This window comes from Muscardinus avellanarius (genome assembly GCF_963383645.1).
Source record: "Muscardinus avellanarius genome assembly, chromosome: 3".
NCBI classification, from domain to species: Eukaryota; Metazoa; Chordata; class Mammalia; order Rodentia; family Gliridae; genus Muscardinus; species Muscardinus avellanarius.
In genome coordinates, this window is record NC_137788.1 from 40,267,284 (window position 1) to 40,281,469 (window position 14,186).

Here is a 14,186-nt window from a genome sequence, read left to right on the forward strand (position 1 = left end):
TGCTGAGACTGGCCTCGAATCTGCAATCCTTTTTCAGCTTCCCAAGTACTGGGTTTACAGGCATGTGCCATCATACCTGGCTTCACAAGGATCTTTCAATCCCCAGTGCTTTTTCCCCCTCAAAAACAAAACAAAACAAAACTTGTGAAATCTGAAAGGTCTATAGTTATTAGTAGTGAACCTAATGTCAGTTTTTTAGTTGTGATAATTTACTATGATTGTGTCAGAGGCTATAGTTGGGGGACACGAATAAAAGGTATACCTGAACTCTCTGTATCATTTTTATATCTTTGTGGGAGTTGGGGGGAAAAGTGGGAAAGATAAACTATAGCACAGGACAAAGGCAAACAGAAAATCTAGACATTTTTATTAAGTTGTGTTAAAAATATTAAAGTTGTTTGAAAAAGTCAAGTTTATAAAACACACTCATACCCAATAATTTTCTTATTCTGTGATAGCTAGTGCTATATGTTGAAGATGTTACACAAACATCAACTCACCAAACTGCAAAAAGTTTCAGAGTTTAATATGCATCTTAATTAAGAAGAAATAATACTCCTTGTATAAAACATCTTGAGTAATTTTGAAAAATAATTTTCCCTTTAAACTCAAGAAGGGTTGTTTTGTTGATTCAGCCTGGGTCATGATAAATTTATGTTCTTTATCTGATACTAGGTAGATTTAGAGGCAACACGGCGTAAAACAGCTGTTCAGAGTCAGAGCTGAAGTGTCTGTTTAACTAAATTTGCTGAAATAACTGATCTTTTTTTAAGGTTTCAGTGATGCTGAACAGCTCTGTTTGAACAAGAATGTGGCTTTTCCACTAGCCAGCCACCTCACAACCAAGCCACTTGTTCAGCTCTTTGTAATCAACAGCTACCAAGACACAGATTGACTCCTACAATAATTAGGAATCCCAAAACGATCAAAAGGCTCTGGCTACCCTAAGTACCTTCAGGATACATCTAGCGCCTATATGAGAAGGGAGTGAGTTAAAATAATTTTGGCAACTGTCTAAGATGCTTTACATCTAAAAAGGTACCTACTGAATTCATGCTATTCATTTGCTGTAAAGTTTCAGAAGGATGCGAGCTTTTAGGAAAAACTAGCATGTCCCTTTCATTTTCTTTCTCAGGATGTTGAGTAAACTCTGCTTTTCCAGTTCGGAGGTTCACTGCAGGATTTGATTTGAGGGTCTTTAATAAGAAAGCTGGGTTTTCATTCAACTGCTGTGTTGCTTTTGGCTGCACAACTTCATTTGTAATATTTCTCAGTACTGGTGTATCTGTGTGTGTGTCCACGGAGTCACAGTTATAACAATTAGTTATTTCACGGGTATTCCTAGAAGGCTCTTTCTGACGACCAAGTTGTGTAGGTATGAATAAAGGGTTTGGGCTCAATAAACAGTTATTTTTGCTGTCCTCATGGTCGGGAGGCTCCTCTTCATCTTCACTATTGTCACTGCTTTGGATAAGTCCGTATCTCTTCATGTATTTTTTGGTTGCAAATGACATGTTGTTTGGTGAAATTAAGCTAAGCCCCATGCTGCTTCTGTCTGTATTAATATGTAGGAGGCTAAAGGATGAGTCGCAGTTATTTTGATTTGATCGAGTGAGAGAGAGTTGTGATAGCTGATTTTCATTTAAATATTTCAGAGCTATAGCATTTGCCTCCATGCTCAAATCTGCGCCAGTGGGGCTTAAACCACTCATGCCAACATTAGCAAATGACATGTAGTTTAATCCAGAGATCACCGCTTCTGGGCTGATGCAGGCCAACACACTGAAAGACACAAAGGAATAAGAAAGTAGTAAGCCATCGTTTACCTTATTCAAGTAACAGTTTCATTCTTTTTTTTTTTTTTTTTTTTTTTGGTGGTACTGGGGATGGAACTCAGGGGCATTCTAGCTCTGAACTACACCCCCTACCCTATTTTTTATTCTTAATTTTGAAACAGGGTCTCACTGAGTTGCAAAGGGCCCCACTAAGTAGCTGAGGCTGTTCGCAAACCACGATCTTCCTGTCTCAGCCTCCCAAATGCTGGGATTACAAGTGTGCGCCACCACGCCCAGCTGACAGTTTCATTCTTAATGTGTTCCCTTCTGTGAAAGGGACAAAAAGTTGTAGCTTATATAATTAAGCTCATAGTGCTTTTCATCTGAGTACTGAGACATTTAAGTAGTAATTTATACACACATTCAAGGGGTAAGTATGATAACCTAAAAGGCAATTAATGATTCATAGATTGAAAATGAAATACAAATTTTTCTAAAGAAAAAAAAGTGGTGTGTGTGTGTGTGTGTGTGTGTGTGTGTGTGTGTGTGTGTCTCTCTGAGCTGAGGACCGAACCCATGGCCTTGTGCAGGTATCCTCCCACTAAGCTGCATTCCCAGCTTCTGACTTTCTTAAACTACACATTTATGTGTATATGTGTGTGGTGCTGGGAATTAAAGCAAGGAGGCATAAGGAGGCATTGTATTTCCATCCCACACCCCTAGCCCCCCTTTTTTTTAAATTTGGAAAAGGGGTCTTACTAAGTTGCTGAGGCTGGCTTCAAACCTGTGATCCTCTTGTCTCGGACTCCCAAGTACTAGGATTATATAGCATGTGCCTGTACTCTTGGATTCAATTACGGTTTTAAGAAAAAATACAAGGCTCCAAATGTAAGAGTCATTTTGTATAGTTGTGACATTTTATTTTCAATCCATAACCCAAAATAGCATGTGAGATCAGCTAATATTCAATGTAAAGTAAAACATAAAAGTAAAACCAAACTCAAACCACATTTGATGATATAATAGTATAAGCTTTGTAAGTAGCTCAGAAAATTAAACTGTTCACAGTTGAAGAGATTCCATTTGTAGAAAATGGAAAGCATCATTCAGTCAGGCTCTGGATATAGGCTTATATACACACATAGAAAAACTTTTTATTAGAGATAATTTAAAACTAACTTTTGTTATTTTTAACTTATTTTCCTTCTCCTCTATATCGCATTTATAATCATAATAGCTGCCAATTCTCATTGAGAACTTATATGTGCCAGGTACTCTACTAAAAGCTTTGCATGCATTATCTTTTTTTTTTTTTCCTCAGTAGATGGAATCCAGGGGCATTCTACCTCCGAGCTATATCCCCAGCCCTATTTTTTATTCTTTACTTTGAAACAGGGTCTCATTAAGTTACAGAGGGCTTCACTAAGTAGCTGATGCTGGCCACGAACCTGGATCCGCCTGTCTCAGCCTCCTGATGGAAACCTTCCTCAGGAAGATGTGCATTCCCTATTTCAACTTTATTCTCTACCTCAACACTTTCCATCCCCCTTCCTCTACTCTCCTCTTTTTTTTTTCTTAGTATTTATCTCTCTATATTAAATTCACATGTCTTATTTATTGGCTAGTTCCCATAAGAATGAACAAAGACAAGCTACTCCCCCTCCCCCTGCAGTATCGCCTGTGCCTGGAGCAAAGTAGACACTCGTTTAGTAAATGTTTACTGCATAAAAAAACAAGTAGGTACTATTATTACCCTTATGAGAAAGTTAAGTAATAATTTTACCAATTTCTAGAAAGTTGAACATATAGCAATCAGCAAACTGAGACTGAAACTTGTGACTGCCATATTCTTTGGGACACTACAACTATTTCACTATACTGTATTTAGCACCTTGCTTTTGCTATTAGAGTCCTTTGTGCACCAATGTGGTAAACATTATATTCTAGTCAGAGAATATGCTATGACTTTCTCTCTCATCCTATGAAGAACTTCAGCTGTTTTACATGTGCCAGCCACTATTTAAACCCACAGACCAGCAAAAACAAATAATGATCAGGTATTTTCATTCTAATATGCAAGTGAAATTTGGAAGAAATTATTCCCAAACATTAAGAGTCCCTACTTGGGAGGCTGAGACAGGAGAATTGTAGGTTTGAGTAAAGCCTTAGTAACGTATTGAGACTATTTCATAATAAAAGAAGAAAAAGGGCTGGGGGTGTGGCTCAGAGGTAGAATGCCTCTGGGTTCAGTCCCTAGTACCAGCACTACCAAAATAAATACATAAGTAAATCAATCAATTTCTGAAACCACTGATGCCACCACCAAACAATAAACAGTGCTCAGTAACACTGGTCTTTCTGATTAGGTTGGAATTTTCCCAGAAACAAATAAGATGAAAGAAATGCTACTAGTTTACTTACCTTTAAAATTATATATTCAGAGTGATAATGCCTTCTGAATGTTTTTATTTGCCTGTTTCCTTGAAATAATAAGCAATTTGCATTTTTTGGGGGGACGGGTCTGGGGATAGAACCCAGTGGCATTCGATCTCCTAGCTACACCCCTTGCCCTATTTTTTATTTTTACTTTTAAACCGGGTCTCACTGAGTTGCAGAGGGCCTCACCAAGTAGCTGAGGCTGTCCGCAAACCACAATCCTCCCATCTCAGCCTCCCGAATGCTGGGATTACATGCGTGTACCACCATATCCGGATAGCAATTTGCATTTTAAATGATAAAACTGAAACATATTAAAATATACATGCCTCTAGATATTGTAAAAATTTGATAAGAGTAAATAAAAACTTCTAATTCAAAATATCAGGTATTTAGAAAAAGTAGGTCTGATTTAATTAACTCTCTTGTTCAATGGTTTAAAGATTGATAAAGCAGTCCGTTTCAGTTTAGAAAGTTCTTCAAGTATTACTGTCTAAAACAGCTAGTTAGTCTCAATTTGTAAGAGATAGGACATCATTACTTTGAAAGCAAAATAAATCCATAATACTCAGAATCCAAGCACATAAACACTAGGGCAATTCAAATGAAAGGAAAAAGAAATCATTCCACTAGTCAAACCCTATAAGCCTGGAGCACAAATTGTGTTGTTAGAATTTCATTAGATGTGTAGTCACAACAAGATAGAAGTCTATGATGTATGCCAACAATTAAGGGAAGCTCAAAAATTAGTCCAACTGACTTAAAAGTAAAAAACAACCATTTTCCGGTGTGAATTAAGACTAATTATCTCCTACTTATCCTGTACAGGGTTTTCAAATCATAAGCAGCCAGCCAGGTAGCAAAGAAGCAGCAACTGGAAAGGCTGCTTAAGAAATGTTTTAAATGCAGTCACTCCAATTGAGAATCTGCCTATAGAGGGCACTGCCAGACCGCAAACCCACAATTTCCATCTCCTGTGCAGTCTCTAAGTATGTTGGGGACCCTCTTCATCTCTGCAGTGTTCTGGAATAGAAAAGCAGAAAGGCAGCCTCCCTTCCCAAGCCTCAGCCACTCTTCTGGTAGGAGGAGGTGCTCCCAAGAGATCAGAACTTGGAATGAAGTTTTCACACATTCATGATGGTAACAGCTGGTTTACAGAACTAGAGGAATAGTATGGATACAAGGATTACTTTCATGGAATACTTAACCTATAATTTTTAATAGTTTCTATAGAAAAAACTGTGCCATAAATTCTAGACAATAAACCTTCTGAACTTTTGGATACCAGTTATACCTACTGCCTGACAAACTGTAAAGTGTTGCTAACTGTGGTTATTTGTTGACAAGTTGTGACATGTTTTTGTAATTTTCCTAAACAGTTCTTGCATTCATTATTATGTTATTTATAAGAGTAAGGCCCATGGGATTTGGATGTAAATTCTGGGCACTGTGTAGAATATTGCTATGTAGATATTGCTATTGTAGATATTGCTATGACTTTGACTCATATTGTGGGAAAAGTGCTCAATAAGGACCCTACAATGATCTTTTCCTTCGGATTCAGGTAGTTCTACAAACATTTGAAGTGGAGAATCCACAATCACACTGTTTTTTCGATAACCTATTGGTTATGGCTTGTTGGTATATCTTTAAAATACTGGATTCCAAGCTACAGAACCATGAGGAAAAGCAGACTAAACAAATGTCCTTTGAAACCAACAACATTAATGAAAAAAGAAAGAGAGTTGGTTCAACATAGAAAAAAAATACAGAGTCAACGTGCCTTAACCAAAGGTATGGGGTACCTATAATAATTTCAATGGTGATGTAGATAAACACGCTCAGCTGGTTTCCAAATATTCTATTTCTGTTACAGGTATAATATTGGCTTTTGTTCACTTGAATAATTGATATGTATATTGTAAATGCATGGATTATTCACAAATGTGTGAAAAAAGATAGGAAAGATCTCATGAATCTGTTGGATTTCAAGAGATACCTGCTTAGCATACTTGAAACAATGAGAAAACCATTAAGAGGAAGATATAAGATGAAAAATACTATATTATTCACTGTCCTGTTTACAGAATAATCTGTACGTGTGTGTGTGTGTTTTACTGGAGATTGAACCCAAGGACATTCTACCTCTGAGCTATCTTTCTAGCCCTTTTATTTTTCCTCTTGATTTTTTTTTTTTTTTTTTTGTAGTACTGGGGGTGGGACCCAGAGGCTTTCTACCTCCAGGCTATACTCCCAGACCCATTTTTTATATTTTATTTGGAAACAGGGTCTCACTAAGTTGCTGAGAGCCTCACTAAGTAGCTGAGGCTGGCTTCGAACCTGCGCGATCCTCCTGTCTCAGCCTCCCAAGCGCGGGGATTACAAGTGTGCGCCACCACGCCCGGCTTTATTATTTTTCCTTTTGAGACAGGGTCTCACTAAGCTGTACACTTGAACTTGCAGTCTTCCTGCCTCAACCTCCTGAGTAACTGAGGTTGCAGGTGTACACATCAAGCCCGCCTGTATTTTCATTCTTAATAGCAGACATATAAGAGATTACGATTTTAACATGCTGCCAGTTTTGTTGAAATATTCACAGAATTGAAAGCTTGGAACTCAGTGGGTTAAAACAGGTTGGCCAATAGAATATCAGTAAAGAGCTAGCTACTAAAACTTAGCCAGATGTGGGGGCACAGGCTTGTAATCCCTATACTTCGGAATTTAAAACAGGAAAATCACAGGTTCTCACAACTTGGTGAGAACCTCAGCAATTTAGCAAGATCCTGTCTCAAAAGAAAAAATAAAAAGAGCAGGAAGTGTAGCTCAAGGCAGAATGGCCCTGGGTTCAATCCTCAGTACCACAACAAATAAACAACCCCCCCCAAATTACAACTATCTACTAACTCTTTAAAATACATGTACCCTATGGCTGGGCGTGGTGGGGCTGGCTTGTAATCCCCGTGCTTGGGAGGCTGAGACAGGAGGAGCCCGCAGGTTCGAAGCCAGCCTTGCTGGTTTAAAAGATCCTGTTTCTAAATAAAATACAAAATAGATCTGGGAGTATAGCCCAGAAGTAGAAGGGTTCCATTCCCAGTACCACCAAAACAAACAAACAAACACTACATGTACCCTTTGCAATCTGCCTACCTAGGAATATATATTACAAAAATAACTGTTACAGGACCTTGTGGCACAGCTTAGTAAATTGCTTGCCTGGCATGTGTGAGGCCCTGGGTTCCATCTCAGGGAAAGAAAGAAAGAAAGACAGACAGACAGGTGTACAATGATTTTCACTTAGCATTATCTGAAATAACAAGAAATTTGGGATAAAGGTCCATTAATGGTAGAAGAGGATTCAACATATTATAGTATAATGGATACAGCAGAATATTATGCAGCTGTTGTTTGTTTTTGTTTTGCAGGTCTGCGGATGGAACCCAGAGGCATTTGACATCCAAGCTACACCCCCTGCCCTATTTTTTATTCTTTATTTTGAAATAGGTTCTCACTAAGTTGCGGAGGGCCTCACTAAGTAGCTGAGGCTGTCCGCGAACTGCGATCTTTCCTGTCTCAGCCTCCTGAATGCTGGGATTACAAGCGTGTGCCACCATGCCCGGCTATGCAGCTGTGTAAATGCATGAGAAAACTATATAATACTTATATGGAAAAGTATTCAAGATATAATAATGTCAAGTTAAAAAAATCAACACATAAAACATATACATATATAATTGAACATCACAGAACATTTTTAGAATACAAAAGAAATGATTAAAAGAAGTAACTGAAGGAATCTGACTGAATAGTAAGGAGTTTAGGGGGAGAAGGGGCTTTAGTATTTTATTTTATATTCTTCTGTATTGTCAGTTAAACTTGGAGATCTTATTGTTTTTCTAATAAAAATAGTTAACAGAAAACACAGTAGCCTTAATAATATAATTTCCAGGTTTTCTTTTTGATACTGGGGATTGAACCCAGGAACACTCTGCACCCCAGAGCCTTTTTATATTTTATTTGGAAAGAGGGTCTTTGTAAGTTGCTGAGGTTGGCTTCAAGCCTACAATCTTTTTTTTTTTTTGCAGGTCTGGGGATGGAACCCAGAAGCATTTGACCTCCGAGCTACACCCCCTGCCCAATTTTTTAATCCTTTATTTTAAAACAGGGTCTCACTGAGTTGCGGGGGACCTCACTAAGTAGCTGAGGCTGTCTACAAACCACGATCCTCAGGTCTCAGCCTCCCAAATGCTGGGATTACAAGAATGCACCACCATGCCCAGCTTCAAGCCTACAATCTTATCTCAGCCTCCCAAGGACTGGCAACACCATGCCCCGCTTTATTTTCTTTTTAACAAGCATATAGTGAGGTCATTGTTGATAAAAAGTATAAAGAAGATGACAGTTGGGACAAATTTATAGAAATTAATTAATTAATGGAAATAAATAAATTTATTTATTTATGGTACTGGAGATTGAACCTAGGGGCCTTCCATCTTGGCCTCTCCAGTACTGGGATTACAGGTGTGTTCCACCACGCCCAGCTGGTTTTTGCTTTTTAGACAGCACAACTATGGAACTGTACATCAGTGGTTATCCTATCATCCTATCACCTCCTGAAGGAATCTTCTGAGAATATGGAGGACAAGTGAGGACAAGGTCCAGATGATGCCCCTTGCACACAAGGAGAATATGGACATGCAGGTCTACATGCCCCTTGGTGTAGTTTGAACTCATGTCCCATTATACTCAGAAAGAAGTATCCATTAGGGCTTATAATAAGTAAGAGTTTAATCTTGCATTGCTTTAGGCACATTCTGAGTTGATTATTACCTTCTTGAACCCTGACCCTCTTTGTTTAATTCACCCAATAAAAGTAATGCTGGGTGGAGTTTGTGGCTCTTCTCCCCCCTGGGGAAGTTGAGTACTCTACTCTGGCAGACTCTTCATTCCCCTGTTCAATTTTGACTCCCAACAACCTCCAGAAAGACTTTTCAGATACTATCAATACAACTCATTTCTCTTTCCAAAATATTATGTTGGAATCTTTACCCAGAAGACAACACAAAAATTCTCTCAAATTACTTATGCGTGTAACCTTTTCTCCTATTTAAAAAGAAGAGCCTAAAATGTGAAGATGATCTCTAATTTATCCTACGTATAGCAGACCCTGAATAAATGACAAGTCAACTAAATTGAGGTATAGCTGGGTGTGGTGGCACATGCTTGGAATCCCAGTATTTGGGAGGTAGAGACTGGAGTATTGTGGTTCGCAGACAGCCTCAACTACTTAGTGAGGCCCCTTGCTACTCAGAGAGACCCTGTTTCAAAAATAAAGAATAAAAAATTAGGGCTGGGGATGTCACTCAGAATGCCCCTGGGTTCCATCCCCAGTACCACACACACACACAAAAAAAAAAAAAAAAAAAAAGAAAGAAAGAAAATAGATGAATTGAGGTATAAACTTAAACCTTTGCTCATGAAACTGTTGCAATATATCTAAAATTTATTCATCTTCTAAAACCAAAATTAAAAAATTTACCTGGCATGATCCACCTTATGTGCATTTTTCTTCACTTTGGTGGGAGAATCAATTTTTACTCCCAGGCTTCTTAGTTGCTTAAGAGTTGCATTAAAAACACAGTCTTTGTCCACCTGTCCTGAATTGTGCTGCCTTTTTTTTGTATGATAAACATTTTGGGTTCTGGTACACTCGTGGCTGATAACTACTGCTTTGGTAGATGGCTGCTCAGTTTCTTTGGAAGAGCTATTTAACAAGTGGTTCACTTGACCCTGAAAGAAAGGAAAAGGAAAGAAATAATAATTACTATTAATAATCTCTGGAAAAGATATTAGATAATACTGTAAGGAAGGCCAGGGGAAGGGAATACTATGTTTTCTTATTAAATTCCACAAAATATCCAGTACATTTATAAATACATAGTTTTTATAAAGAAGCCCATCCTAATGATTTCATCAGATCCTACAGGAAATAATATTTGTTTAGAATTAATTGATTTAAAACCAACATATATTGCCGGGTGTATACCTTATAATCCCAACGCTTGGGAGGCTGAGACAGAAGGATCGCACAGGTTTGAAGCCAGCCTCAGCTACTTAGTGAGGCTCTCAGCAACTTAGTGAGACCCTGTTTCCAAATAAAGTATAAAATAGGTCTGGGAGTATAGCCTGGAGGTAGAAAAGCCCCTGGGTTCCACCCCAGTGCCACACACACACACACACACACACACACACACACAAGAATCAGGTGCCGGGCATGGTGGCGCATGCTTGTAATCCCCACACTTGGGAGGCAGAGACAGGAGGATCGTGCAGGTTCGAAGCCAGCCGCGTGCGCTGGCTTAGGAGACCCTGTTTCCAAATAAAAATGTAAAAATAGGTCTGGGAGTGTATCTCGGAGGTAGAAGGGCTTCCAGGAACCCCAGTACCACCAAAAAAAAAAAAAAAAAAAAAAAGAATCAGGTTCCTTTTTTTTTTCTAAAAACATGAATAATCTGTGACACTGTGTCTACCTTCCTAACATTAAAGTCTATTTCACTCCCCTAAACATACAAGGCTAGCCACAGTCTAGGACCTAGCAGAAAAACAAATAAGTATTCACTAATGAGTAAATAGTATCCCACTCAAACTCAGTATGTTTAAAGAGTCATTAATTAAAAATAGAGAAACTAGCTGGGCGTGGTGGCACACGCTTGTAATTCCCGCACTTGGGAGGCGGAGACAGGAGGATTGCACAGGTTCGAAGCCAGTAGCGCTGGCTTAGGAGACCCTGTTTCCAAAAATAAAAAAGTTTAAAATAGGTATGGGAGTGTAGCCCAGAGGTAGAAGGGCTTCCAGGAACCCCAGTACCACCCAAAAAAACAAACACACAAAAATAGAGAAACTGAATGTTCTACAATTTGGATGAAGTCTGAAGTAGCAGACGGGGTCACTTGAACCTCTAAGTCCCAGTTCATGTTCTCAGTTTTATATCCCTATTCATTCTTTGTTCCCTTTGCTTTACACCACTTCTCAACCTGTCCTATAATTGTTACTGGTGCTCTTATGTTATTAATTCTCTTTTGTTCTCAAAGGCAAATTGTCATACTCATTTTTGTGTGTGTGTGTGGCACTGATGATTGAACCCAGGGGCATTCTACCTCCAAGTTACACCCCCAGTTCTATTTTTTTTATTCTTTATTTTGAAACAGGGTTTCACTAAGTTGTGGAGTGTCTCACTAAGTAGATGAGGCTGGCCACAAACCTCTGATCCTCCTGTCTCAGCCTCCCAAGTACTGGGATTACAAGTGTTCACCACCATGCCCAGCTTCAGCATTTATATTTTAAAAATAAAGCTTTTTTTCCTGGCTAAGTACCTGATGATTGGCATGTTTTCCGTAAGTTACTAAATTTAAAATTTATAAAAAGCTAAAAAAAATGTTATATTGTTTACTAGGCAAACATCAGTTTATAGAAAGTTTAACTTACACTTTCTTTTTTTTTTGGGTGGTACTGGGGTTCCTGGAAACCATTCTACTTCTGGGCTACACTCCTAGAACTATTTTTTTATATTTCTATTTGGAAACAGAGTCTCTTAAGCCAGCATGGCTGGCTTCGAACCTGTGCGATCCTCCTGTCTCCGCCTCCCAAGCGCGGGGATTATAAGCGGTGTGCCACCATGCCCGGCTTAACTTACATTTTCTATATTAAATAATCATCTCACAAAGGATTCAGTGTGAGTCAGACATAGCGGTGCATGGCTAGTTATTCAGGAAGCTAAAGCAGGAGGATCACAAGTTCAAGGCCAACCTTGGCAATTTAGTTAAGACCTTATTTCAAAATATAAAGGGCTAGGATATAGCTCAATAGTAGAGTGCCTCAGTTCAATCCCCTGTACTACACCCACACCCACACTCCCTAAAACAAAACAAACAAAAAACACAAATCTCAAAAGATAAATTGCTCCACATTTTCTTACCAATAAATCCTGGTAGAGTTTCTGGCTATCTGAGGGTTGATGTGGCGAGGACTGCATGACTTGCTCAATTCTTCTTTCACCTGATGTTTCACTGTTGTTGTTGGCACCCTCTGTTGGTTTAGTTTGTAAGCACATGCTCATACTCTCTGCCAGCATGGCATTTGGAAAGAACATAGGCATATCGGGTTCTTTTCTCACATCTGAAGAAGAGTTGCTTGAAAGGATATATAAAATAAATGTTAGTTATTAAGGTATCTTTAACTTGTGTTTAAAATATAATAGCCGGGCGTGGTGGCACACACTTTTAATCCCCACACTTGGGAGGCTGAGACAGGAGGATCACACAGGTTCAAAGCCAGCCTCAGCTACTTAGTGAGGCTCTCAAGCAACTTAGTGAGACCCTGTTTCCAAATAAAATACAAAATAGATATGGGAGTATAGCCCGGAGGTAGAAAGCCTCTGGGTTCCAACCCCAGGTCCACCAAAAAAAAAAAAAAAGAAATATAAAAAGAAGAAAAGAAAATATAAAAAAGAAGAAAAGAAAATAAGAAAAAGTGGCAAAGTTCAAGCAACACCTGGTTTGTATTTTCAGTACTTAGTGATGTATATAAATTGGATCATAATTCCTTTTTTTTTGTGTGTGTGGTGGTGGTGGTTTTAGGGATTGAACCTCTGAGATAAAGCCTCAGCCTTATTTTATTTTATTTTTTAAACAAGATCTCACTGAGGCTGGCTTTGAACCTGTTATCCTCCTATCTCAGTCTCTCAAATACTGGGATTACATAATACTTTTTGAAGTTAATAGAATCATTTTAAGAGAAAGTCTCTATAAATGCCAAATATCATTACCCTCTACTGGGAAAATGCAATCAATAACCAATTAAGCTGCAAGGCAAATAAACTTATCTTTCACAGACTGTTTCAACATCACAAAAGACTGATCCAGCAAGACATCTAAAGGAGACTGAGAGCCCAAATAGCCAAGTGACTTATATAAATACTTTGCAGTAGGAACAACAGCATGAATCAAACTAGATGTCTGGGAGGAGCCTATAGAAGCACGAAATCCTTGACAACACTGGAGAGAGTACTGAATCCTAACCAACACATCCTGAAAAAAAGACTAGATTTGCATCTAGTTATGTGCTGGAATCAATAAAGCTCATTATTTGCTACAAAAAAGCAATTACCTTTGTTCTATCAGTTAACTCATCCGTTTCTGAAGTTAAAAACCATAAAGAAACTGGTAATTCTTAAAATTCTACTTGAAACCCCCATAATTCTAGAAAGTATTCTGCAGTATATAGAATTAAGTCAAAGAAGATACCTAAGGACAATTACGGTTCATTCTTTGTCCTTAGTTTCTGTAATTATTTCAAACAAAATTGGCCAGGCGTGGTGGTGCACGCTTGTAATCCCCGCGCTTGGGAGGCGGAGACAGGAGGATCGCGCAGGTTCAGAGCAGCTTAAGAGACCCTGTTTCCAAATAAAAAAATATATAAAATAGGTCTGGGAGTGTAGCCCGGAGGTAGAAGGGCTTCCAGGAACCCCAGTACCACCAAAACAAAACAAAAAAACAAAAACAAAAACAAAATGTGAGCTTACCCTACGCTGCTTTCCCTATCAGTGAATAAGAAGCTAACAGGGAACCAAATACTAGGTCAAGTTCTAAAGATAGAGACACGAATATGACGACTACCCTACAGGAACTCAATGTGGCCATGAAAATGCACAGAAAAAACTTTTCAATACACTGTGGGACATACATTGAGTACTTTACTCAATTATATAATTAAAACATAAGCTATACTGAAAGGGGGAGGAGATGTGGTTTACAGGAGTGGCACGTTTATTGTTTTAACCATCAGTATAATAAGATAATTTAAAATGTCAAATATTATCACAAGGTTATGATAAAAGAGAAAGTAATTCACTGCCTACCTCATGTCATACTGTCAAGTTCACTTCTTTTATTTCATGTGATATTACTTGGCATGTTTTAT

General features: G+C 38.4%; 1 protein-coding gene across 2 annotated transcripts in view; it reads right to left on the reverse strand.

Moving 5' to 3' along the window:
- Positions 1 to 992: 992 nt before the first annotated feature.
- The window catches only part of STIL (STIL centriolar assembly protein), a gene marked incomplete at both ends in the record, with an annotated part of 62,003 nt that continues 48,809 nt past the window's right edge, over positions 993 to 14,186 (reverse strand). For both annotated transcript variants that reach the window (XM_080691255.1, XM_080691254.1), the window contains 3 exons: positions 993 to 1,782; positions 9,748 to 9,998; positions 12,184 to 12,397. In XM_080691255.1, coding sequence (XP_080547381.1) covers positions 993 to 1,782; positions 9,748 to 9,998; positions 12,184 to 12,397 — 1,255 coding nt within the window. The remainder of the gene's footprint in view (positions 1,783 to 9,747; positions 9,999 to 12,183; positions 12,398 to 14,186) is intronic.